This window comes from Berghia stephanieae, chromosome 1, assembly GCF_034508935.2.
Source record: "Berghia stephanieae isolate SIO BIC M18660-M18661 chromosome 1, UCSD_Bste_1.3, whole genome shotgun sequence".
Taxonomy (NCBI): domain Eukaryota; kingdom Metazoa; phylum Mollusca; class Gastropoda; order Nudibranchia; family Aeolidiidae; genus Berghia; species Berghia stephanieae.
In genome coordinates, this window is record NC_088360.1 from 88457213 (window position 1) to 88481421 (window position 24209).

A 24209-nucleotide genomic window follows, 5' to 3' on the forward strand; every position below is an offset into this window, starting at 1 on the left:
GAGTGACGCGCTTGTGTTGTGTGTAGAGTTTTGGTGTGTAATGGTATTTTACATTTCACGGATGGCAGGAAGCTTGGCCAACTTTATCGACCGCTGTGAGAGACGAAATATTTCGTCATAAAAGTTTTAAAGTTTTCGCAATGGATTTATGTGCAATATTTCTTTAAAAGGATATTGTGTTGTTGGGTTGTCAACGTTTGTTGATATTTTGTTCCTGTTTTTTTTTTTCAATTTCTGTCGGATTTTAACTTGAAAGACGACACTCCTGGTGGGCTTCGACTTTAATTCAGAATAAACAAGTCAAAGCAGAGGGAGTCTAAAATGCCTTACGTGGAAAATTATGAATTGCAAAGAGAACCATCTTTTAGGAAGGTAAGGACAAGTTTAATTCTCAAGAATTTATACAGTCTACGGAGTAGAAATAACCTTAATGACGTTCGAAAATGAAATTTCAGTTTCCTTCCAGAGACACGATTGTATTTTAAATTTTATTCGAGATTTATAGAAAATGGAAAACATGAAAATGAAAAGTGGAAGTTTACATGAAAGTTTGACGACCTCTTTCTCTTACATGTTTGTTTGTTTTGATTGTGTGTGTGTGTGTGTGTGTGTGTTTGTGTGTTTGAGAATTTAGGGATGGGGAATAGGTTACAGTTATTGTTATCGTTGTTTTGCCAGTTTTGCTAATTTTATGATATATTAATATGAACCTCTACATATTCATATTACATTTATATCAAACTACACCTCACACTCACGTCTTCAACTCCGTATGTCTTTTCTGTATACTGTATTCATTGCTGCTAACCACCAACTCCGTAACACAACTGATCTCTCCTAAGCTGCAACTTACCAATGACAATGAATGTCAAGCAAACTTTTGCCTCCTAGTCCTAGCCATTTAATTAATTTAGGCAATAAAAAACTTTGTTATAGCCATGGAGACCACAGATCAAGATATATGCCTGTGGTGGACACTTACCACCTCTCTCTCTCTCTCTCTCTCTCTCTCTCTCTCTCTCTCTCTCTCTCTCTCTCCTAACACGTTCACGTTAGAATATTTCTCTCTCTTTAACTTTAAACTTTAATCCTTCCATCTATACCGGATAGCGCCACTGTAGCTGGTTCAAAATATCACGTAGACTGTCTATGACTTTTTTTTTCACCAGTTTGAATGTCCATAGAACCTTGCTATGTTTTATTAGCAGTTAAAGTTAAAGAGGTACAAGAAGTTTTGAATTTATTTGAAAACTCTTGACTCGAATATTCCGAATTATGAGATCAAGACACTCGACTTATAAACTTAAACTTTCGAGCATATATAAAATATTACTTTCTCGGAGCCGTTACAATGATCATCACCTTTTCATCCCCCCCCCCACCCTTCTCTCTCTCTCTCTCTCTCTCTATCTCTCTCTCTCTCTCTCTCTCTCTCTCTCTCTCTCTCTCCTACGACTACCTCTTCTATGTATGTTCTTTTACTATAACGCATTTACAAATAAACATTGATTTTAATGTTATTGAAGTTAAAACACAAGAACGCTTTCAGAATATAGGCTATTCTCATAAAATTCTTATTTTACCCCTACTATCGATATATACAATTTCTCAACTTCTTATCTCGTATCTTTTGAGCACACATTCAAACCCCAAACCTAGCCTTGTTTATCTTAAAAGGATTACAAACTGTAAATTTCGTTCTATCTGGTCTTGCTCCACGGCCGATTTATTAGTAGGTTCTCGACATTCTTTGCCATGTCACACTTTGATTTATTATTGTTCATATCGTGTTATCTCTTATTGTCTATCTCCCTCAACACATTTGCTTCACAAAACTTTATCGTAGGTTTTAGAATATATTGTCTACCAGCATTGCAATGATAAATCTAATTCACAAAGTCAAATCGTATACAAATAGAACGTTTGACAAATGACTAATGCAACCATTGTCATTATTATTTATAGAGAAAGAAAACAGTAACAAACGTCATTTTGACTCTTGTGACACTTCATAGAGGAAGCAGGGGAAAATGTTTTGCTATCACGGGAGACATACGGCCTCTAAGGCGCTACCTTTTTTTAACTTTGTTCGTGGGGGGTTGCTCAGTCTTATGTGAGGGGTCATCATTTATCCGAGAATTAACTAGAACATACTCAAAGTTAGGTATTAATCAAGCACTTTTGTTTCGTGGTAGAAATATGAATAACAAGATTTTTATGAGATGTGAATCTCTGAATATTACTGGTCTCATTTCGTATGCCACTTGGTATAGATATATTTAATAATATTTTCATCCATATTTAATATATATATATATATCGCTCCCCCCCCCCCCCCCCCCTTACCCCACCCACCTCCTTATTTATTTTTAGAAATATAGGGTGATCCCTTGAACACCGAGTATGCACCAATATGTGCACGTGTTCCGCGTTTAATGGGGTTTTTTTTTCTCTCACGCGGAATTTGAAGTGTGTTGTCGACCAGATTAAGTCACATTAGCTTGCAATAGATAACGACAATATGCTAAAACTATTCAGATAGTGTGATGATGATAACTTGCGTGCCGTTTTTTTTTTTCATTACTATGTGTTATATATATATGTATAGCAAATTTTGAGGTCATTGGTCATCGCTGACCGAGCGACTGGTCGTGTAGCCGATATTACACACATTATTAAGGACAGCAGTGACGAGTGACAAGCCTTAGCAAACTTCACGATAAAGGACCTCTAAATCACATTGTTTGCTCTGAGACTATATTCTATTCTATAATGTAGTGGTGTTACGTGGATTTTTTCCCCATACATTTCATATGGAGACATTGAAATCTTCCTTACCTTCCATCCCTCCCGTGTCTTAGATTTCCCTCTGGTTATTACTCAAACTGTTCTGTTCTATGCTTCATAATATTATTCTTCTAAAAGAAAAAAAAGACAAAAGGCTAAGCTAAGCATAATTTTACACAATATTTGTTGGCATTTTGGCACAATGCTGATAAATCGCAAAGTGATTAAACTGTCGTATATCGACGCTATAATTCACATCCGTACTCCTACCTCCCCCTCGCCCCCCCCCCCCCCCCCCCTTATCTGTCTGTCTCTGTATGTATATATATATATATATATATATATATATATATATTTGTGTGTGTGTGTGTGTGTGTGTGTGTTTCCCTGCCATCTGTGAGAAGTATAATTGGATACTCATTGAAAAAGTAAAAGTTTTCCACAATGCATGATTATCTTATTGAGTGTATTCCTCTCGCTGTGCTTCTGCCTTTACTCTCTTGTATCGAAATATCCCACCCCCTGACTGTAAAACAGTTGGTAACCCTGAAGATTGGGCGATTGTCGTAGCTCAACTTTGATCCACTCCATTCAACAATTTTGGTAATACTAGTATAATTAATGTGTTTGAAATGTGTAATTCTTAGACCATGTCCATTTTTGGGTGACGGTATTTGTTTGGGACTTGACTGACATCACTGTAAGCTTGAAATGGACGATTGACTGAGTATTGTGTCTTTGGCTAAGACACTCCTTTTAGTTGATTGATTGAATTACCGGTGTTGTAAGATAGCAATTAGAAGAGGCAATGTCGTGATTTTCTTGTTTTTATTGTTAAATTTGATTTCACATTGCCCAACTTTGAGGATAATATTCGCATATTTACAACGTGAAAAAAGAATGATTTTATCTCTCCCACTCCCCAGCCTTAGATTTAATTCACTCCAATTATTTTTATTTTTAGATCTAATTCTGTTCAAATATAAAGCGACACTTTGTAATTTCTCTTTTTTTTTTCTTTGTTTGTTTTTTTCATATATTTTCTCTTTTTTTTCTTCTTTTCTTTTTTGGCGGAGGAAAAAAAAAAAAGGGGGGGGGGGGGGTCTCTAGAAATGTTCACTGAAGTGTGACAGGCAGAACGACAAAATTACTTACCATATTGGCTAGTGTATTAGAACATCCGAAGGAAGGGTTTTTATTTTCTTTTAAAAATTGGATGTGGATAAGAATAAAATGCTGCCATACCAACTTTCTGAGGGGAGGCTGGGCATTGTTTGACCCGTGGCAAGTGTGTAGTAAATCCTCTTCGATGAGAACAATGAAGTAGAAACACAAATGGAAAGGGAGGGGGGGGGGGGTGGATTCCATCTCCAGGTTTAACAACAAAGGCCAAGGGTGACATTTTAACCCTCTATAGTAGTAGAAGCCCCCCCCCCCCCCCCCCCCCCCCCCCCCCACACACACACACATGGCGTGCTGGTGGTAGCAAACGCACCATTGAATGAACTCAAGGTTAGGGTTGTTTTTGTGACTGTGTGTGTGTATGTGTGTGCGCGCGGGATGTGGGGGGGGGGGGGGGGGGGGGGGGAGGTACTTATTCATAAAGAAGAGAATATAATTGACTAGCCTATAGTAGTTTGGTCCGACTCGACTCTCGATATTTTTATTTTGGTATAATAAGTTTCAATGTTTATTAAGTTATATTGTATGTCGAGTAACCACCTAATATCATAGGTTTTAAAAATATTTTTTAAACTGATTATTGAAGCGTTCACAATTTTGCAATGAAGAAGTTTGTTTTCGCATGACTTGCCATACTTATTATGCACGTATTCTCCATATGAAATGTCACCGGGGGCTACTATTCTGTTTGCGCTGCGACACAAAACAATTCTTACTTTCAGACCTACAATGGTTTGCATTTTGGGACGTCTCTTGCGTAAGCAGTGATATAGTTATTTAGGGCGTATGGAGCTTAGAGTTATCCACTTTTATTGATTTAATCGGTACCTACATTCACAGATTACGGAGATTTTTTTAGGGGCCATATTTTACCAAATTCGTTTTTAATTAATTTATTTTTGAAAAACTGGAGGGGAAAATGGTTTAGTTTTTTTTTTTTTAAACTTACAGATTAATACATGTCCAAACTGAATTACATGATATCACCTCTAAAACATTTTAATGTGTTAAATTTTTATAAATATGGAGAAGAGACAAAACCTATCATGCATTACCGATAGGATAAACCTAATATAATAAAATAAACCTATTTTCCAAAATGAGAGGAAGAGACTTCCATTTATCCATTCACTGCTTGGTGGATAGGAGGCCTGAAACAAGTACTGGATGGTGTATCCTGGAATCGAACCCAGTTCTTTCACACACTAGCTCGACCTTCTAATGATAAGGCCACATAATGAACATGTGTTGAGAGAGAGAGAGAGAGAGAGAGAGAGAGAGAGAGAGAGAGAGAGAGAGAGAGAGAGAGAGAGAGAGAGAGAGAGAGAGAGAGAGAGAGAGATTGATAAATCGGTCGTCCGTGTCCGTCAGTTCAATCAAGTTCATTGTCGATGATTCTTTGGTGCCTTGCTTTGATTGAATTGCAGTTCGTGTTATCGTGGCCTTCGTTAAGTTATGGCCTGATACTGACCAAAAAAATGACGTCAAAATGCCAGTCTTTTGCCGCAAAAGAAAACAAATCGTGAGTTGTATTCAACCAATGAAATAACTTGTTTCCATGAGCTCTACTAACGACAACTCACTAGGGGGTGCAAAAACCAAATAATGACGTCAAACTGCCAGTCCTTTTGGATTTCAGTTTCAGGCTATAACATAACGATGGCGACGGTGTTATACCGGAGCCATCGTTAACTAAAAGATAGTTCAAAGATGACGTCACTCAGGTCTTTGTTATTGTTTTTTTCCATCCGCGTTTATGAGTACTTCTCACTAAACTGTATTAACCAGACTATAAAAGATCATGGTTACACACAGTTTTGTGTGTTGGTCCGTTATACTTCCGGATGGCAATGTTATGAGCTTCTTAGCCAAGCGCATACTATCTATACTATACCATGACACTAGGACCAATTAGGACTTTTATTTTGACGTCATTTTTAGGTTTGTGCTGTACCGAATGAGTTGTCGTTAGAGGTGCTGAAGGAATCAAGGGATCCCAATGGTTGAACTATTGAATACAACTCACGATTTGTTTTCTTTTGTGGTCAAAGACTTGTAATTTTGGCATGTTATTTTTAGTCAGTGTCGGGCTATAAGTTTACAAAGGCTACGGTTATACACCATGCATCTAACAGTTAAAGGGACTGACAGACTGACTGTAAGAAAGGGGAAAGGATGTGGGTAATATTATGATTAGCTGAGATGAATGATTGATGCGGTTACTGTTCAGGGAGTCGCCGATGGGAAGAATAAATAGAATAATATTACGCCCAGGGGTAAGTGTATGGGACAGGAAAGCTAAGCTAGTTTTACACTTAATGTTATTTAGCACTGGTCTCTGGCTTATGACCCATCCTATAACATTATTCAAAGTGCTCTCTTTAGAGTTCGATTTGGGGACCTGTTTAGGGGCGGTCAGTGTTCGATGGTCCTTAGTTAATGTGTACCCTGGGAAATTTCGGCTCTGTGCATTGTTGTATTGTATGCGAGTGTTTGTTGAAAGGAACTTTAATATTGCGTTGTCTGAAACAAAGAGGAGTGAAAGATTGCAAGAATTGCCGTCGGGATTGAGGGGAATCTTGGGATGGGGTTGTGTGTGTGTGTGTGTGTGTGTGTGTGTGTGTGTGTGAGAGGGAGAGAGAGAGAGAGAGAGGAGAGAGAGAGAGAGAGAGAGAGAGAGAGAGAGAGAGAGAGAGAGAGAGAGAGAGAGAGAGAGCGCATGCATTGATGTAGTTGTCTGTTTATGGAACATAATAATAGAATATCTTCGTCTGCTTATAGCAATATTGCATTATCAAACATTGTAGTAAGTTCCATGATACACTAAGGACAACACAAAACGTAAAGCAACTTTTGCTGAGTACGACAGTTCTGGATATAATCCTATAAAGTGAAAATTATATTATCTTTTCCGAATTAAAACAGCAAAATGAACACGCATGCACGGTTGTCTAGGGAGAAGGCGTGGAGTTTAATATGTAATAATTGGTACTATTGTTGCTTGTGTATTCACTTTTTCTTTGTTTATTTATTGTTCATTCGGTCCTCGATCAACGAGACTTTTACTTACTGTTACTTATTTGTTTATCTCTAAGCTCCGAAGCCTGAACCGTCCGGTTACGTTTTATTATTAAACTTAGAATTACGTTTCCCGTGGTTATGTTGTTATTTAATTGTTACTGTCACATTTCCTTTGTGTACTTTGCTGCTGCCTTCTGTTTTGGCATTTGATGGAGAATGCAAAGTACTATGTAGTAAGAATTAGGCACGTACGTGTACACGTATTTAACACACCTATCAGTAGCTATGTACCTTCATTTCGCATAGTGCTCCACGCGTGGTCTGCCTTATATATTTAAAAAGAAAAAAAATTCACTATTTGATGTCCCATTAAATAAAAAGCAAAAAAGGAAAAGAGCTCCAAGAGGCCATGCAGTCGCAATTTCCCCGGCTTCTGTGGCGTTTAATCGCTAGTTGGAGGTCTATAGTAAACTACTTTATGTTTAATATGAATTTGGTTCAGTTGCACATTGCACATGAATTATTAAATTTCTATTTTACATTATTTCTGTGGACATTTCAAAGGGAGGGTACCGTAATGTCTTCGGCTGTACTCAAGTTCTACAAATGTCTTTTTTTTTTTTTTTGCATTTGAAGTTGTGTACAGTTTGCATTGAGGTGCCCCGCGCTGGATAATTTTTATAATATATGTCTGTTCAAACCTTTCCTTTTTTTACTTCTTTTTGAATGAATTGCTGGTATCATTTTCAATACTTCTGTTGGCGACTGTTGCATAAAATGATAAATGGTGTTGTGATTTTCAACGAAACCCGCATATCCTTCCTCTCCATTAAAAAAACAAAATCTTGTCGTCCTCCTAACCACCTACCAGCCTTTGATATCGCCGAGTATTTATTTCTTTATGTTTAAAATGGCTCAAAATATGTTTTTCTAACCTAGTGACTTTTGGCATTATCATGCACATCCGGCATTGAACCAAATTTGCAGGTTTTACACCCCCCCCCCCCTTTTCCCTCTTACCACCCTCCCTTATTCCAATAATATTGACTTGAGTGGTGGGTTGCTGAGGATTGAGGGGGTGTTTATTATGGTAGTACGTGGAATCTATTTTATTTTTGTGTCGTTTACCCCCTTGTTGCTGTTTATGATTTGCAAAATACGTTGCACGCGCCATTGACTTTGAAATTTGCGTAATGTAATTACAGACTTCGAAAAAGAGACATTTATCAAAAGGAGATTCACTGTATTGACCTAGAGGACCACAAGTTTCAACTGTGCGAAGTGTACTGGGATCTACGACATCATCTTGGAAATGGCGCGAGATTATGTTCAGACCAAGAGCTAAATAATATAAGAAACTATGCAGAGATACCGATACATACAGCGATGGCTACGCTCTGAGTCGCTAAACCGAATGCCCTCATTGGCGAGGAAGACAAAAGAGACAACATTCCGACCCCCATATGGAGGTTTTTAAAAAAGTATAATGTACAAGAATGTCACAAAACAGCAACCCGTTTCATTGTATTAGGGTTAAACGAGCTCAAAGATAATTATGTCCTAGTTTTATCAAAATATATAACTAAGCCGACGTGCGTTTGCCGCGGTTGGCTGCTAATAGCCTGTCGCTAAATGAAGATTTAACAGTTCGCATCTAAATGAAGATTTAACAGTTCGCATCTAAATGGAGATTTAACAGTTCGCATTTGCACTCACGATAATAAGGCAAATGTGTAGCTGATGATACACTGACATAGGGCACAATGACGAGCTTAAAATCTTAAAAGGCCGCTTACTGAAATTTTCTTAGCTGCCCATTTAACGATCATTCTGCTGATGTACGTATTTCGAATGATTGCCTCTATGTGGTCTGTTTCTGGGTGAGGTCCTTGACCCTTCCATGGTGGGCAGTAGGTCACGCGGTGTCTTCTATCCCCTATAGATAGTATGCGCTTGGCTAATACGTTCATGACATTGCCATCCGGAAGTATAACGGACCAACACACAAAACTGTTTGTATCCATGAACGTTTATAGTCTGGTTAATACAGTTCAGTGCGCATTACTCATAAACGCGGATGGCAAAAAACAATACCAAAGACCTGAGTGACGTCATCTTCGAACTATCTATAGATAGTATGCAGATGACGTCACTCAGGCCTTTGTTATTGTTTTTGCCATCCGCGTTTGTGAGTTGTTCTCAATAAACTGTATTAACCAGACTATAAAAGTTCATGGTTACACAGAGTTTGTGTGTTGGTCCGTTATACTTCCGGATGGCAATGTTGTGAACTCCTTGGCCAAGCGCATTCTATCTATAGATAGTATGCAGATGACGTCACTCAAGTCTTTGTTATTGTTTTTTGCCATCCGCGTTTATGAGTAGTGCTCACTGAATTGTATTAACCTGACTATAAACGTTCATGGATACACACCGTTTTGTGTGTTGGTCCGTTATACTTCCGGATGGCAATGTCATGAGCTTCTTAGCCAAGCGCATACTATCTATACCTGTTGTCCGAGTTGCTTTCCGTCTTGGAATGGGATTAACTTAATCTTGTCCTAGTTCTGGTTGCAGTCCTTGACTGGAAGGGAAACAGTCAAATGAATAATTATAGTTTTGGGAGATAATATTTTTTTCCTTGTAAATCATCTCTCTGTCGTGTACTGTTATGTATTAATATTATTTTAAGATATACAATGATTTGTAAACATGTGGGGGCCTGTGCTTGTGTCTCGATGAGACTTTTAGGTGATCTTAAACTAAGTACACTGATAGTATGCTCTTGAATCTTCATATGTTCCTTATTTGATCCATTCCCCTTTGTCTTGCTTTTTCTCGTGTGCTAAACCTTTAAATTATTTGACTTTCCCTATAGGATTCAATAGTCTGATGTCACGCCGCCTGGCAACGGCGGCCATCTTGGTTCTAAACAAAGAAAATCATTACTTTTTATTCTTCATGCTGGCTAGAACTTTTCATTCCCTTTTCATATGCCTTGTGATCAGAATGTGTAAAAGTCAAAACATGATCAAATTTATGTGTTTTTTTCCCTCTGGAAACGCTTTTATGCTCGCCGGAGAAATATTTCATACGGGCGTCCGCCATTGTTCCGATAGTTTAGAGCCAGTGTTACTAAGTTACCATGCGTCATTAGGAAGGAAGTGACGTTACGACTGTTGAAGAGTATTGTCTGGAGGTGAAATGACCTAAATGTGTAGCAAACGCCGTAAAACCCTTAAAAAACAAAAAACAAAACAACTATGTGGTCCGTTTCGTAGGGAGTCGTTTTACATTAGAGGCCTACACATGTGAATGTTTTCAAATGTGTAATTTAATTGCCAATCTCACACATTTACCTGATTGACGACCATAAGCATCGCTGTGTCAGCAAAACAGCTTAACTGCTTGTGCAATCTCCGCGTCTTACTGTCATCTTGATATTTTAGCTATTTTCCTGTGTCTACTTAATATATAAACGACAATTTTGGTCTGAACGAGGTATGTGTTGTCTGACCCAACGATGACTGACCATCGCCTACGGTCAGGTGACTGATAGTATAGAAAAGTGACAGCACAGGTAAAACGATAGCATGTGTATGTATATATCGTTGCATGTCACGTGGCTGAAATAAAAACCGTGTATTAAAAGAAATAGAAAAAAGATCCACTTTTCTCATTCCATGAATAGTTTTCGTAGCCTGTAGCCAGATTATTTTGTATTCAACACTTATATTTTATTTATTTAAATTTATATATTTTTCTTCAATCTTTGTTGTGTTGTAAATCGATCACGTCTCCTCGCTGGGTTAATTCAATTTATCTTAGTTTTATTAACCCCCCTCCCCCTCCCCTCCTTTTTTTTTGTCGTCTTCGAGGTAAATGAAATGTGTTACTATTTGCTTGAAGTCTAAGTAAAGTTTACCTCCACTGTTAGGTCTCGTTGAAAATTACCAAATGTAAAGAACAAGCTGACCTGAGTTCGCTCCTAAAGAAACAAAATCTGTGTGTGTGTGTGTGTGTGTGTGTGTGTGTGTGTGTATTCGGGGGGGGGGGGGGGTCCCCTAAACATCTTCCTTCTCCCCGCCTCTCCCTCTCTCTCTCTCTCTCTCTCTCTCTCTCTCTCTCTCTCTCTCTGTCTGTCTTTTTTTTCTCTCTATGATTGTAATGTGTCTGCGTGAGTTTGATATGTGTGAGTATGCCTTATGAAATTAGCAATAGATATCCGTGCTTCTCTTGGGCCAATTTTTCACAATAGAGACAATTCCTATTTGTCACATTAACTCGGTTGATTGGTATTCGCTTGACAAAGAAATGGAATGATATCGGTACTCTTGGCAGTGATTTGACGGGAAGAACTTTGAAAATGCTTAAAGTCTTATCCAAAGGGTAGCAACAAGCAATTATTGCTATACATTTAATGCTAGAGAGACAGGGTATTATCGGACCTTTGTATGTGTATGGTATGTATTGTATGTGTAACACTGATTGTGTTTGTCTCTTATGTGTATCAAGGATTACAGATATTGTGATTGTTCACAGCTTAAAAGTTAGTTTACTTTGATAACGATTTATGTATGATACAACACAGGCCACTTCGACCAGTAACAATTTTGTCTTTGTTAGGCAATGCTCGTCAAGATTTATAGCACGTCTGTGCTCCTTGACAGGACGAGTCATGTTAAATGTCCTGGCTAGTGTTTAACTACACCGTACTACCGGGTGTAGGTCATCGTTGATGGTGGAAACAAAGAGAAGATAAAGCATTATTTATTCTTTATGACTTCTTAAAAACATATTTTAAAAAGCTAGTCTTTTGGGATCCTTCCTTGACATTGTTTCGCCACAATTTGTTAATTCAGCAACACACCCACTCAGACAGAGGGAGAGAGAGAGAGAGAGAGAGAGAGAGAGAGAGAGAGAGAGAGAGAGAGAGAGAGAGAGAGAGAGAGAGAGAGAGAGAGAGAGAGAGAGAGAGAGAGAGAGAGAGAGAGAGAGAGAGAGATGATTGTGTGTCGTTTAGGAGGTCCAGGAGGAACGAGGGGGCGGTGTTTTTCCTCGAATATAATATTCGATATTTATCGCATATCAATACATCAATACAATGGGAACATGTATGGGGGGTTCTATCTATCTCAGGCTATCCAACAAACAAGTCTCGTTTGAAATGCTGTTCCATTATGTTCAAGTGATTCACTAGTGCAGACAAACAGAACCGACACTCCTCAACCTTATCATTACGAAATTAGCCCAAAGTAGAAATCTCTGCACCATCAGGATTTGACATTTGAAAATTTTATGCATTAGATTTATTATGCGAGTCCGTCGGTCGGCCGTTCTTTTCAACCATATCGCCAAGGGAAATCAAGAAAAAAAATAATTGAAAAGATAAATAATAATAAAAAAAGAAAATAAAAAGGAAAGAAGAAAAAAAAAAAAGAAAATCTATTCATATGCCTCTATTGAAATCAACATAAATGAAATGTAATATGTATTACGCTCGTCTTCACGACTTACATATTATTTACATCCTTATTAGTCTGTTTATCAGTTTTGATTTTCGTAACACAATCCGCATCCAAGTCATGGGCAATATAAAGCTAAAGATTTGTATACGGTTGATGCGTATTTTTTCGCTGTTGTATTTCTTTCTTTATATATTTCCTTTTTTTGGGGGGGTTTGCTTTAAAGAAATAACTGGACAAAACAAATCATACAAGCGCGCGCGCGCGCACACACACACACACACACACACACACACACACACGCATGCATACATACACACACACATCATCATCATCATCACCATCGTCGTCAACGTCACCATGCTGAAATTGATGAAAATAGTGATGATGATGATAAATATAACATTAATGTATCTCTTTACCCCGCAACAAAAGACTGAAAGCGCTTTACTTTATTATCGGTTAGCGAACACATTGCATAATAATAATAATAATAATAATAATGATAATGATAATAATAATAATAATAATAATAATAATAATAATAATAATAATAATAATAATAATAATAATAATAATAATAATAACAATCTCCTTGCTAAGACATGTTGTCTTGACACTAACCACTTGGCAGCTACCATCCATATATTTATTCTAAATGTTATGGCTTCTTGAGACTCCTTGGTCCCTTTTCGGCACGATCCTCGAGTAGCATATTTCCCAAGGTGGTCATACATAACCATGCATATTCTATTATATTACACCAGTGGTAAATGAATATGGCTTTACGCTCCATCTTTCCATCATTCTACGTACGTACGGTTGTTTGGTAAATTAGCGTCGTGTTCCGTAAGCGAGCGTCTTACGTAGCTCAAATCACTAAGTTAGTTGCGTTCCAAGCCAATGAATGGGATGACATGTATTATTGTGAAATTCCATTTGGTTCTGGACAACCACACGAGGCGCTTGCTCACGGAACAACAGTTGTTTGGATCAGCCAGCCAGTGTCCGCCAGAATCGAATGTGTAGTCATGTTGACTGCTAGAAGTGGTGTAATCATCTTGCAGATTCTCTTGGTGCCTTGTCAACGCTTTATAATTTACCTTTCAGAATCCAAGAGGTGTCCAACAGGGTGATTGGTTAACAACGCAAGAGTAGGGGAGTGTCTTACGTGGCTCAAACCACTAAGTTGCGTTCCAAACCAATTGGGATGACGTATATTAGTGTTTGAGGGACATTAAACATTGTAGTGGAATTCCATTTGGTTCTGGACGCCACACGAGGCGCTCGCTCAAGGAACAGTTGTTCGGAACGGCCAATGCCCGCCGGAATCGAATTCAACTGCTAGTAACGGCGTAATAGTCTTGTTGCTAATTCTCTTGGTGCCTTGTTAACGCTTTAATTTACCACCTCAGAATAAATAAAGCTGTTAAACAGGGTGATTCACAATACGGAGTGTTAAGCTAACTTTTAAATATTCCATGCGATTCGCGTTGGTCACTGAAAAATGTGTCTTGGTATCTTGGTAATTATTTATGTCATCTTTACAAGAGCCAGTCCCTGAATTCGACACGAATAGTAATAGGAGTTAAGTCTAAATGACTAATTGGGGTGGTGGTGGTGCGTATGTGTGTATTTGCGTTTGTGTGTGTGTGTGTGTGTGTGTGTGTGTGTGTGTGTCTGTGTTGTAGAGAGGGTCATTATATTCTTACTGGTCATTATATTCCCGCTTTTTTTCACTATAATTATGAAGAATATCGTTATCTGGCACATAACTTCTGTTTTGGGGGATTAACACAGTGGGTAACTGTTTGACATTGCTTTTAACGAACAATTTTCCTCTTTTTTAATTTTAATGTTTTTTTTTTTTTTTTTTTAATTTTGGATTTAAACTTTCATCATGTGGTGATGATTAAGAAAACTCGTATTTTTTAAAATTAATCACCAATCTGTAAATTAAATGTCTTCTGACAAGTTGCTATATTAATATTAGTATAGCAGCTCTGGATGGCTCCATTTTAGTACGACGGACGACAAAATAATGGCGTCATACTCCCTCTGTTTCATTATCTCCCCCCCCCCCCCCCCCCTCGATCTAAGTAAGAGTAACGATGTCCCCACTGTGAACAATGAAGATCATTTGTAACCTACCACCTCAAACCGATATCACGTCGGTGTGAATCAGATACTAAGAAGTGATTGTATAAAGTTAAAATCACCAGAAATATCAGATTTTAGTTGTTTTCACGTGTATAAAAGGTGCCAGACAAAGCAAGAAAGATAAATACAAGAAAAAAAGAGAAAAAAAACCATCCCAAAAATCAGTCTATCTCGACTGTGTTTATGGAGACGGTCGATGTAGACTGATTTTCTGGGATGTTTTTTTTTTCTTGTATTTTTCTTTCTTGCTTTGTATGGTACTTTTCATACACAATTGTTCAGATCTTTATCTTACAATGGTGCCTGCTCCCTAGTTTCTCAAAGCGCTTTACAAAAGGTCCCTGACCAACAGCAACATGTAACATGTAGGGCGAGACAGATTTTTTTCTTTCGGACAGAGACAATGTTATTAACGGCTAGGTGCTCAATTTATATCTGAGTACGGTGAGAGAATGTGAGTAAAGAGCATTTCCAAGGACTCTACTATGCGCCGTTTGGAACTAGAACCCAGAACCTTCCGGTCCGAAAGCGAGTGTTTTATCACTAGACCACCTAGTCGTACATTGCATACACTCATAAACCTATTCAAAGTCTGATTCTTATGAATATAGATTCAAATTTTGGCAACTCAAACACCCCGATATAATTGCGTTTTGAGGCGTTAGGCCACATTTACTGTTGTATTGTTAGCATACTGTATACCTGAATAGATTTAGCCTTTTGTATAAATGTATGCTGTGCAACCGCCATAGCCCTCTTTCCTTATCAAACTGTATGTGAAATGAAAATTACCTCCTTGCCCAGGACAGCCTGGCCTGGCCCTGCATTGGCATTCCCGTTCCCATTGAAGACACTCTATTTAGCATTTGTTATAACAGGCTAGCCTGTCGATTATATCTCAAATTAAACATTTTGTATTTGACAAATACACACCGATGACATTGGGAAAGGCACAGACACAAACAGACGAGTTCAGGGTGTTGAAAGTTAACCTCTTAAAGGTGGGATTCGAATTTACTTTGATCTAACGAGTCACATCGCTGTTACTGCTCTCTCTCTCTCTCTCCCTCTCTCTCTCTCTCTCTCTCTCTCTCTCTCTCCCTCTCCTCTCTCTCTCTCTCTTCCCCTCTCTATCTCTCCCTCTCTCTTCCTCTCTCTCTCTCACACACACATTCACACACACACACACACACACACACACTCTCTCTCTCTCTCTCTCTCTCTCTGTGTGTCTTTGTGAAAATGGTTATCATATCATATCATATCATATCATATCATATCATATCATATCATATCATATCATATCATATCACATCATGTCATATCGTATCGTATCGTGTCGTGTCGTGTCGTATCGTATCGTATTGTATCGTATCATATCATATCATATTATCATATCATGTCATATATCATATCATATCATATCATATCATATCATATCATATCATATCATATCATATCATATCATATCATATCATATCATATCATATCATATCATATCATATCATGTGACTATATTATATTATAGGCTAACTGTTCTTTGAGAACCATGCGCATTTCAATTTAGTCATTGTCATAATTATAGTGATTTATTATTAAAAAAAATAAAAATATATTTTTGAATCTGTCCACGGGAACAGCAGCTAGTTTTGTATTTGTGGAAAAAAAATATTTGGAACCCATTTTCCTGGAAAATGGGAAAAATATTTGAAGGTATCCAGTCAACCCAAAATAGAGAAATAGGATAGAATGACCTCAACGAAACTTAGTCTCACCATTTAAGACGACGTGAATATATATTGGCAGGTCTAGTAACCAGACGCAATTAAGGGCTTGATTTAACACTTGTAATGGACACTATTTTGCGCCCATAATAATTTGGATTATCAGGCCTGCAAATAAGAAAACGTCGATTCAAGATAAAACATTCTAACGTATTTTTCTTGAGTTAGCATTTTATGAAAATTTGAAACCCGATAGAATTGAAGTCTACAGTGACGGTTAAATTCAGAACTCCGCTGTTCGTTTCGGCTTGCCTCTTTGATCATTCCATATTTGAACAATTACACAAGATTTTGTTTGCATTCTAGTGAATTTATAAATCTGAGCTAAAACGCCTTTTATCATTATTATTGGCAAGACAACTTTAACTTCATATAAATTATAATGCTGCCACCCACTCTCCTTTCAAATGTTAAACCTAAGACATGACGGAGGCGATTTTATTCAGTACGTATATAAAAGCAAAAAAAAAAAAAAAATGTATAATAAATAAATAAATAAATAAATAAATAAATTAAATAATAAATAAATAAATAAATAAATAAATAATAAATAAATAAAATAAATAAATAAATAAATGAATGAATGAATGAATGAATGAATGAATGAATGAATGAATGAATGAATTAATTTATTAATTTAAAAGATAATAAATGGCCGACCTGACAAAACGTTTCGTCAATGTTAAAAGAGGGCTAGATTGATCATAGTAAAATTTGAGACTCCATTTGTCAGTGATGATACTTTTCCGTGGATCCGCGGAAATCCGCGGTTTTCTTTCCTTTCCTCGGTTTCCTCCTCAGATCCTCGATCCGCGGATATTTCCTTCATTTCCTCCTTGTACTTTTTTTATATAATAAATCTTTAAAAGTACCTCCTTTTAAATATATATTATATATATATATATATATATTATATATATATATATATATATATAATATATTATATATATATATATATATATATATATATATAAAATTTCTCCTTTTACTGGACTCCGGGCGTTTTAAAATTGTACTCAAAGAAGTCATCCTGCCTACTTTCCTGTGGTGCAAGAATGTTCTAGGTGAGTTTTCCGTTTTTCCGAGACTTTTCCTCCTTTTGACTTTTTGTGAGTATCATCACTGATTTGTTTACACTTCTGCAGAAAAGCATGTAAGAGTAGGACCATTATAAGAAAGGAAAGAAGCAATACTGTGCCTAGCTACACGATTTAGTTAGCACCACAATTATCTTGATTAAAAAAAAGAAATAAATTATGATCTTCAGTTTTGCACGTGGAAAGACGCTCGTTGAACATCTCATTGTATAAATCTAATGCCATGTTTAATCTTTTTTCCTAAGATTTTGTTTTCATTGAATGATTTTCTTCTTTTTCCTAATTATACAGATAATATTGAAAGCATATTATTATTTTATTATTATTATTATTATTATTATTATTATTATTATATTATTATTATTATTATTATTATTATTATTATTATTATTATTATTATTATTATTATTATATATTATTATTAATAATAATATTATTATTATTATTATTATTATTATTACTATTATTATTATTATTATTATTATTATTATTATTATTATTATTATTATTATTATTATTATTATTATTATTATTATTATTCAAAAAAACATGTGTGAAACAAAGCCAGTTTGAATCATTTTGCTTTTGTACGATGATTTACATAGATTTTATCAATATCGCTTTAAGAGCAAGAACTGAACAACTTTAATGGGCTTTTTGTATATATATATTAAATTATTTACTGTACTTTACCTTACATACATGTGCAGTCTTCTGTATCGTAAGGCATACCGACCAGTTTTCCTTTTAGTTTGTGCAAATAAAAAATAGAAAATTAAGTCTCTCTACAAAGGCTATTACGTATAACGATGTGTAACTGTGGAAGGGTGCGTGTGTGTGTGTATGTGTGTGTGTATGTGTGTGTGTGTGTATGGGGGGGGGGGGGGCGTGTTGTATTTACATGCTTATTATTCAGCTTTGTGTCACAAAATAGGTTATATGGAACCGTGCCAGGATGGAGAGAAAATGATGCATATAATAAACACTATACAATGCAAAGCAAAAGAAAGTCCAATATATAGCGTGTTTAGAGACCCTGTTTAGTTAAGTTGTACTTCTTCATGGGGACATTGAGGTGGGACAGCTACTTAGTAAACAGCAAACGACCGACCCCCCTCTTTCCCAATAAAAAGAAAGGATGAAAAGAAACAAACTCAATATAAAGACTACACGTACATTCGTCATTCCAAATATTTGGTGTATCTCATGGAATAAGTCCTATAAATAAATTAGAGTAAGCTCTTAATAAAAAAAGAGCCTCGAGCACATTTAGTGGATATTGCTCTATATAAAAGTTCATTTAAAAAATAAAAAAGGTTCTACGATCAGTATATTTCCTTTTTAATTAGATTGAAGAGTAGATTATAAGATCTCAGGCCACGTTTTGAACAAAAGTTTTTAAAACCACACTAAATTTCCTTTTATTTAGGGGGGGGGGGGGGGGGGGGGTAGCCCTGCTCGTGGTTTTGAAATGACAAAATCATATCCCCAATGTGCGTTGTAGAATTATGTCAAGGGAACAAACTCAATATTTAGCCAAGAATCGATCACTCAAATCCCTTGCATTCGGATGACTCTCTCTCTCTCTCTCTCTCTCTCTCTTTCTCCTTCTCTCTCTCTTTCTTTCTCCTTCTCTCTCTCTCTTCCCTCTCCCCCCCTCCTTCTCTCTCTCTCTCTCTCTATCTCTCTCTCTCTCTCTCTCTCTCTCTCTCTCTCTCGCGCCAATTTAGTGCTCCTGTACACCAACAATCTTTCCAATAAGCAACAGTACCTCTTTACCCTCATCCGCATGCATATGCTAATGTTGCACGTAATAAATGAATAATTTGACGAATCACTTTGATGTCCTTGTATGATTTAATGGCGTGTAAAATAAATAAACAGTAATATAATTATGCTATTATTGTATATTATCATTATTATTATTATTATTATTATTATTATTATTATTATTATTATTATTATTATTATTATTATTATTATTATTATTATTATTATTATTATTATTATTATTAATTTTGTTATTATTTTGTTGTTATTGATCATAACAGCTTTTATAAACAAAGAAATTAACATGTCTCTCCATGGGCTGAAAACACTACTTCAGCCAACAATAAATACATTATAATTACAATTAAACTGTTTTATACTGTGTTTCGCTGAGCACGGATTTTAAAGCGTTCCGTGTTAATTATTTTGTTTTGTTTCCAGAAGCTTTTCTATTCATGTTTTTGTTCAAACTTTTTATAATTTGATTTACATTTCTGAATTCCATTTGCATACGCTTGATGCTACTTTGTCGTAGTCAAAGTTGATTTTAAACTTTTGTGGAGAAAATTAAAGGAATAGTAAATTTTTTTTTTCTTTCTACATTGTACAGCAGAACAATGCCAATTACTGTAGAATCACACAGAACACTTAGTCCTCTGATATTTCATTACAATCACGCTTGATATAGATTGTCTCATGGTATCTTCCTTTAATTAAATTAGGTAATTTTAATGGGCATTTTTTTATGCTCGTGAAATGGATACTTTGTGTTGAGAATAAGAAATGAACTTTGAAAAAAATATCAGTATAAATATTAATTTAGACTAGTTAAAAATGCAATTTACGAAGTGAATTCATATATTGTTTTTCAATTCTTATAATATAAGTTGATGGTTAATAAGGAGAATGGATGATTCACTATTTGAGCTCATTTCATGGATATCGTAAACATAGGAAAAAACTCGAGGTAAAAAGATAAGATGGATATATGTTAAAAATAGATAAATTATTTAAAAAGTTGAGCTAGAAAAATATTGTTTGTGTGCAAGACAGAGAGAGAGAGAGAGACAGAGAGAGAGAGAGAGAGAGAGAGAGAGAGAGAGAGAGAGAGAGAGAGAGAGAGAGAGAGAGAGAGAGAGAGGGGAAAGAGAGAGAGAGAGAGAGAGAGAGAGAGAGAGAGTAATAATAATGCAATATAATCTTAAACAATAGACCTAATATCAAAAATATTTTCAAAACCACCCAAAAAAAAACATGAATATATCCGTTAACTAGTGACAAAGAATGGTCGGTGCCGGAAGGGGTGCAGACCCGATTCCTCTGTCGATCCGTCACTGGGATTCTCGTGCCATTTGACTGATAATCTATCTTCATATGGTCCCCACCCCAGTTGGACGTAGGAGCCACCGCCGCCTTTGTCCAATCAGATTCGCCATTCAATGTGGGGCAAGAGGAGGATCATGATCTTGATGCACACACTTGCAATTTTTTCTTCTTTTATTGGTGGTGGTGATTGGGGGGGGGGGGGGGGGGGGGGGTTGTTCTACAGATGTACGCTATTTTTTTTTTTTTCTCTCCTGATTGATCTTGCCTGTCTACCATCCCCTCCCCTTCATTTTGCCCTGATGTGGAGGAGATTTACTCGCAGCTTCTTGTTGTTGTTGTCGTCGTCGTCGTCACAATTGCAATATGTTTTTCTTATTTATTTATTTTGTTGTTTTTTTTTGTTCACAGATGTACGTTTTAAATGCTTTTTTTCTTCTTATTTTTCTTTCTTGATTGATCTCGTCCATCTATCCTCTCCACCCCTTTGCATTTTTGCTCTGATTTTGGAGTCGATTTCTCCGCAGCTTTTTCCTGTTGTTTTTTGTTGTTGATGCCGGTATATCCGCTGATTGTTCTGTTGACGACGACGATGATAATGATGATGATGGTGATGATGATGATGATGTGGTCATCTCACTATGAGTGTGTCCAAAGCGTTTAATACCCAGCGATATTCGTATCTCATGAAAGTTACAGAGATGTCATGCTTTCTTTTTTCATCTATTTAAAAAAAAAATAAAAATTTACGAAATATCGTGATAAGAAGGGGTTGTACATCCGACGAAAAAAAATGGTAACGCATCTTCCAGTCGTGGGAATTAGTTGCTAATTTTATCGAAAAAAATTACTAGTAGGATGTCAAAACTATATACTTGTGCACGCTTCAATACAACTGATGGTGATGATCGAAACATCTGATCTTTATTCATACGTCACGGTTTAAATGTTGTTTATTTTCTTTTTCTTCACTTTTTTTTTTTCACTACCTGCTTTCATGCTTTAGCGAGCACGATGACTCGTTTTACAACCACGTCAATTGATATTAAGCATGGTCGGTGAACGGATGGGTGACAATGATCATATAAACTCTGTTATTTGGTGGGTACGGTATTTTTGTACACATTGTCTCACTTAATGTAGTCGTGAATGAGTACCTGATTATTGGCAGTTACGGATATATTGTAAAAGTGTCGATTCAAGTATGCCACCTAGAACGCTCCTTGTTTTGTGTGAAATATAAATTTAGTCTATTTTGGCCATCATAGTGATAAATGAAATATTGTGAAATGCGTTGTGCGTCATAAAACCGGGGTAAGATGCTGAATTAATGTGCATAAATAATTATTTTGTTTAGTCTGTCATTTTTCTATTATTGGCTGTCGTCGGCGCGGCGCTGTTAGCGATTCCAAAATTAACACAAATCAATGAACATCGCTTTTCGCCCCAGCCATAATCATCAATCTGTTTATCTTTTCTGCTTTCAAAGCCTGCGGTTTTTCATTTTCTGATATCGAGAAAAATATAATTAATCATAGACCATTACGGTTCTTACTTCCTTTTAATCTCTCCCAATTACGTTCCTATTACCTGGCCATTATAACGAATATATTTCTCATATCATTGGCAATTTTCAAAATTTTCTTTTCGTAAACATCTTGTTTTTGCATTACACCCCCACCCCCCTTTCTCCGTACTCCCGTTTAACTCGATTTTTATTTCTTGTTTCGGCCTCTCCCCTCTCCCTTAAAAAAAAACATTTGCCCATTTTACTTTCCTGCAATTTCCTATCGATTTATGCTATCATCACAATTACCTAACTACAAACCGAGCAAATTGAATCACATCCAAGATCATCACCATCATCATTACCATCACTATCACGAAAGCACTACCACCACAACTTTGCCTGAAAAAAACCCAACAAAAAACGAACGAACAAACAAACAAACAAACAAACAAAACAACACATTACAAAAAAAATTGAAAATATGTTGTTGTTTTAAGAGTCAGCCAGACCTGCACTAATCACAACCATCACAACCATCATCACCGTCACCACCACCACCAACGCTACGATCAGCACAACCACACACATCTGCCCTAAACACCACCACCACAACATTCCACCACATTTCGGCAAACTCCCTTTTAACATCATCACGGGTGTCTTACTTAAAAACAACCCGAAAAAAAAAATCACTACCACATCGCCACAAAAAAAAACAACAACAAAAAACAAAACCCGCCAAACTCATCTGGCTTTAAGACTGGTTTTATTTGTGTAGATTTATTGACTTAATAATGGCCGGTCCAAGGTAATCCGGCCTGGTCAATCTGGAATCGACTGACCAAATGTCGTTCAGCGGACAGATGATTTTATCATGGATGACCCGATGGACCTCCCAGACTTGTTATCGATTAGTCCTTAGTCTTTAAAAACCGTCTCTTTACTCCTGTCTCTGGAAGTACTTGTAGTTTTCACTTTTGGCAAGTGTGTGTTGTAGTGTTGTTTTTTTAAAAAAAAATCTCTCTCTCTCTCTCTCTCTCTCTCTCTCTCTCTCTCTCTCTCTCTCTCTCACCCTCTCTCTCTCCCATCCTCTCCCTCCCTCCCTCTCTCTCTGTCTCTCTCACTATCTCTCTTCCCCCCCCCCCCCTTCTCTCTCCCACTCTCTCCCTCTACCCTTCTTTCTTACTTTCTCCTTATGTATACGGATTATATTATGTATGCATGGTTGAGTCTTCGGAAGAGGCTCTTTACTCGCGTTATCTCACGGTACTCAGATGTAAAATGAGTACTCGGTTGTTAACAGCGTTGTCTCTGTCGGAAACATTTGATTGAATATCGCCTTACAAGCGTCATGCCTCAAATGTTGTTGTTGGTTAGGGCTTGTAAAGCGCTTTGACGGCGTTTAGAGGATAATGCTCTGTATACATGTTCAAGCTTTTTTTTAAAGAATAGAAATGCAACCTGTTGATAATAATAATAATAATAATAATAATAATAATAATAATAATAATAATAATAATAATAATAATGATGATGATGATGATGATGATGATGATGATGATGATGATGATGATGAGAGTGCACATTTGTTAAGCGCAGCTTATCTTGCTATACTATGCAGGCTCTGAACGCTTCCATACACAAGCACCGTTTTATCTCATCCTCTCCAGCAACCCCTCCCTCATCCCACTCCCTCCAGGTCTGATCCTCCTCGTTCCATAATTTGGTATTGATCCTTATCATTACTGATTGCCAATCACCTCTTTTCCATATTGTTTGTTAAATTGGTTTTAAATTTCCTGTCACATCTTTCCTCCGGTCGATCGATCTTGAATAATCGAAGTCTAATCATGTTGAAATGGAGAAGTATCTGAGTACACTCCCCTCCCCTCCCCTCTCCCAGTGTTCCACTCCCTTCTCTCCAACCTTTTCATCTTCCCAGTTTGCAATCCATTTTATCATTTTTCGATAATCCAGATATTTCCACATACCTAGTAATGACCAGGGAAATTACATCAAATTCTTCGATGAAGACGCAGGCAACTTGAAAAGAAAGTGCATCCTTTGATGTATGACACGTCGTTAGGTGTTTCTTAGCACTTTCTACCAA

At 36.7% G+C, this 24209-nt stretch overlaps 1 protein-coding gene across 4 annotated transcripts in view; it reads left to right on the plus strand.

Moving 5' to 3' along the window:
- The window catches only part of LOC144960772 (tetraspanin-18B-like), a 227999-nt gene that overhangs the window by 154978 nt on the left and 48812 nt on the right, over positions 1 to 24209 (plus strand). Inside the window, exon 1 of one of the 4 annotated variants that reach the window (XM_078894114.1) lies at positions 1 to 372. This exon is cut by the window's left edge and continues 244 nt beyond it. The exons of the other annotated variants lie outside the window; for them this stretch is intronic. Within the exon in view, the coding sequence (XP_078750240.1) occupies positions 322 to 372 (51 nt within the window). The 5' untranslated portion in view covers positions 1 to 321. The remainder of the gene's footprint in view (positions 373 to 24209) is intronic. 4 annotated transcript variants of the gene reach the window in all.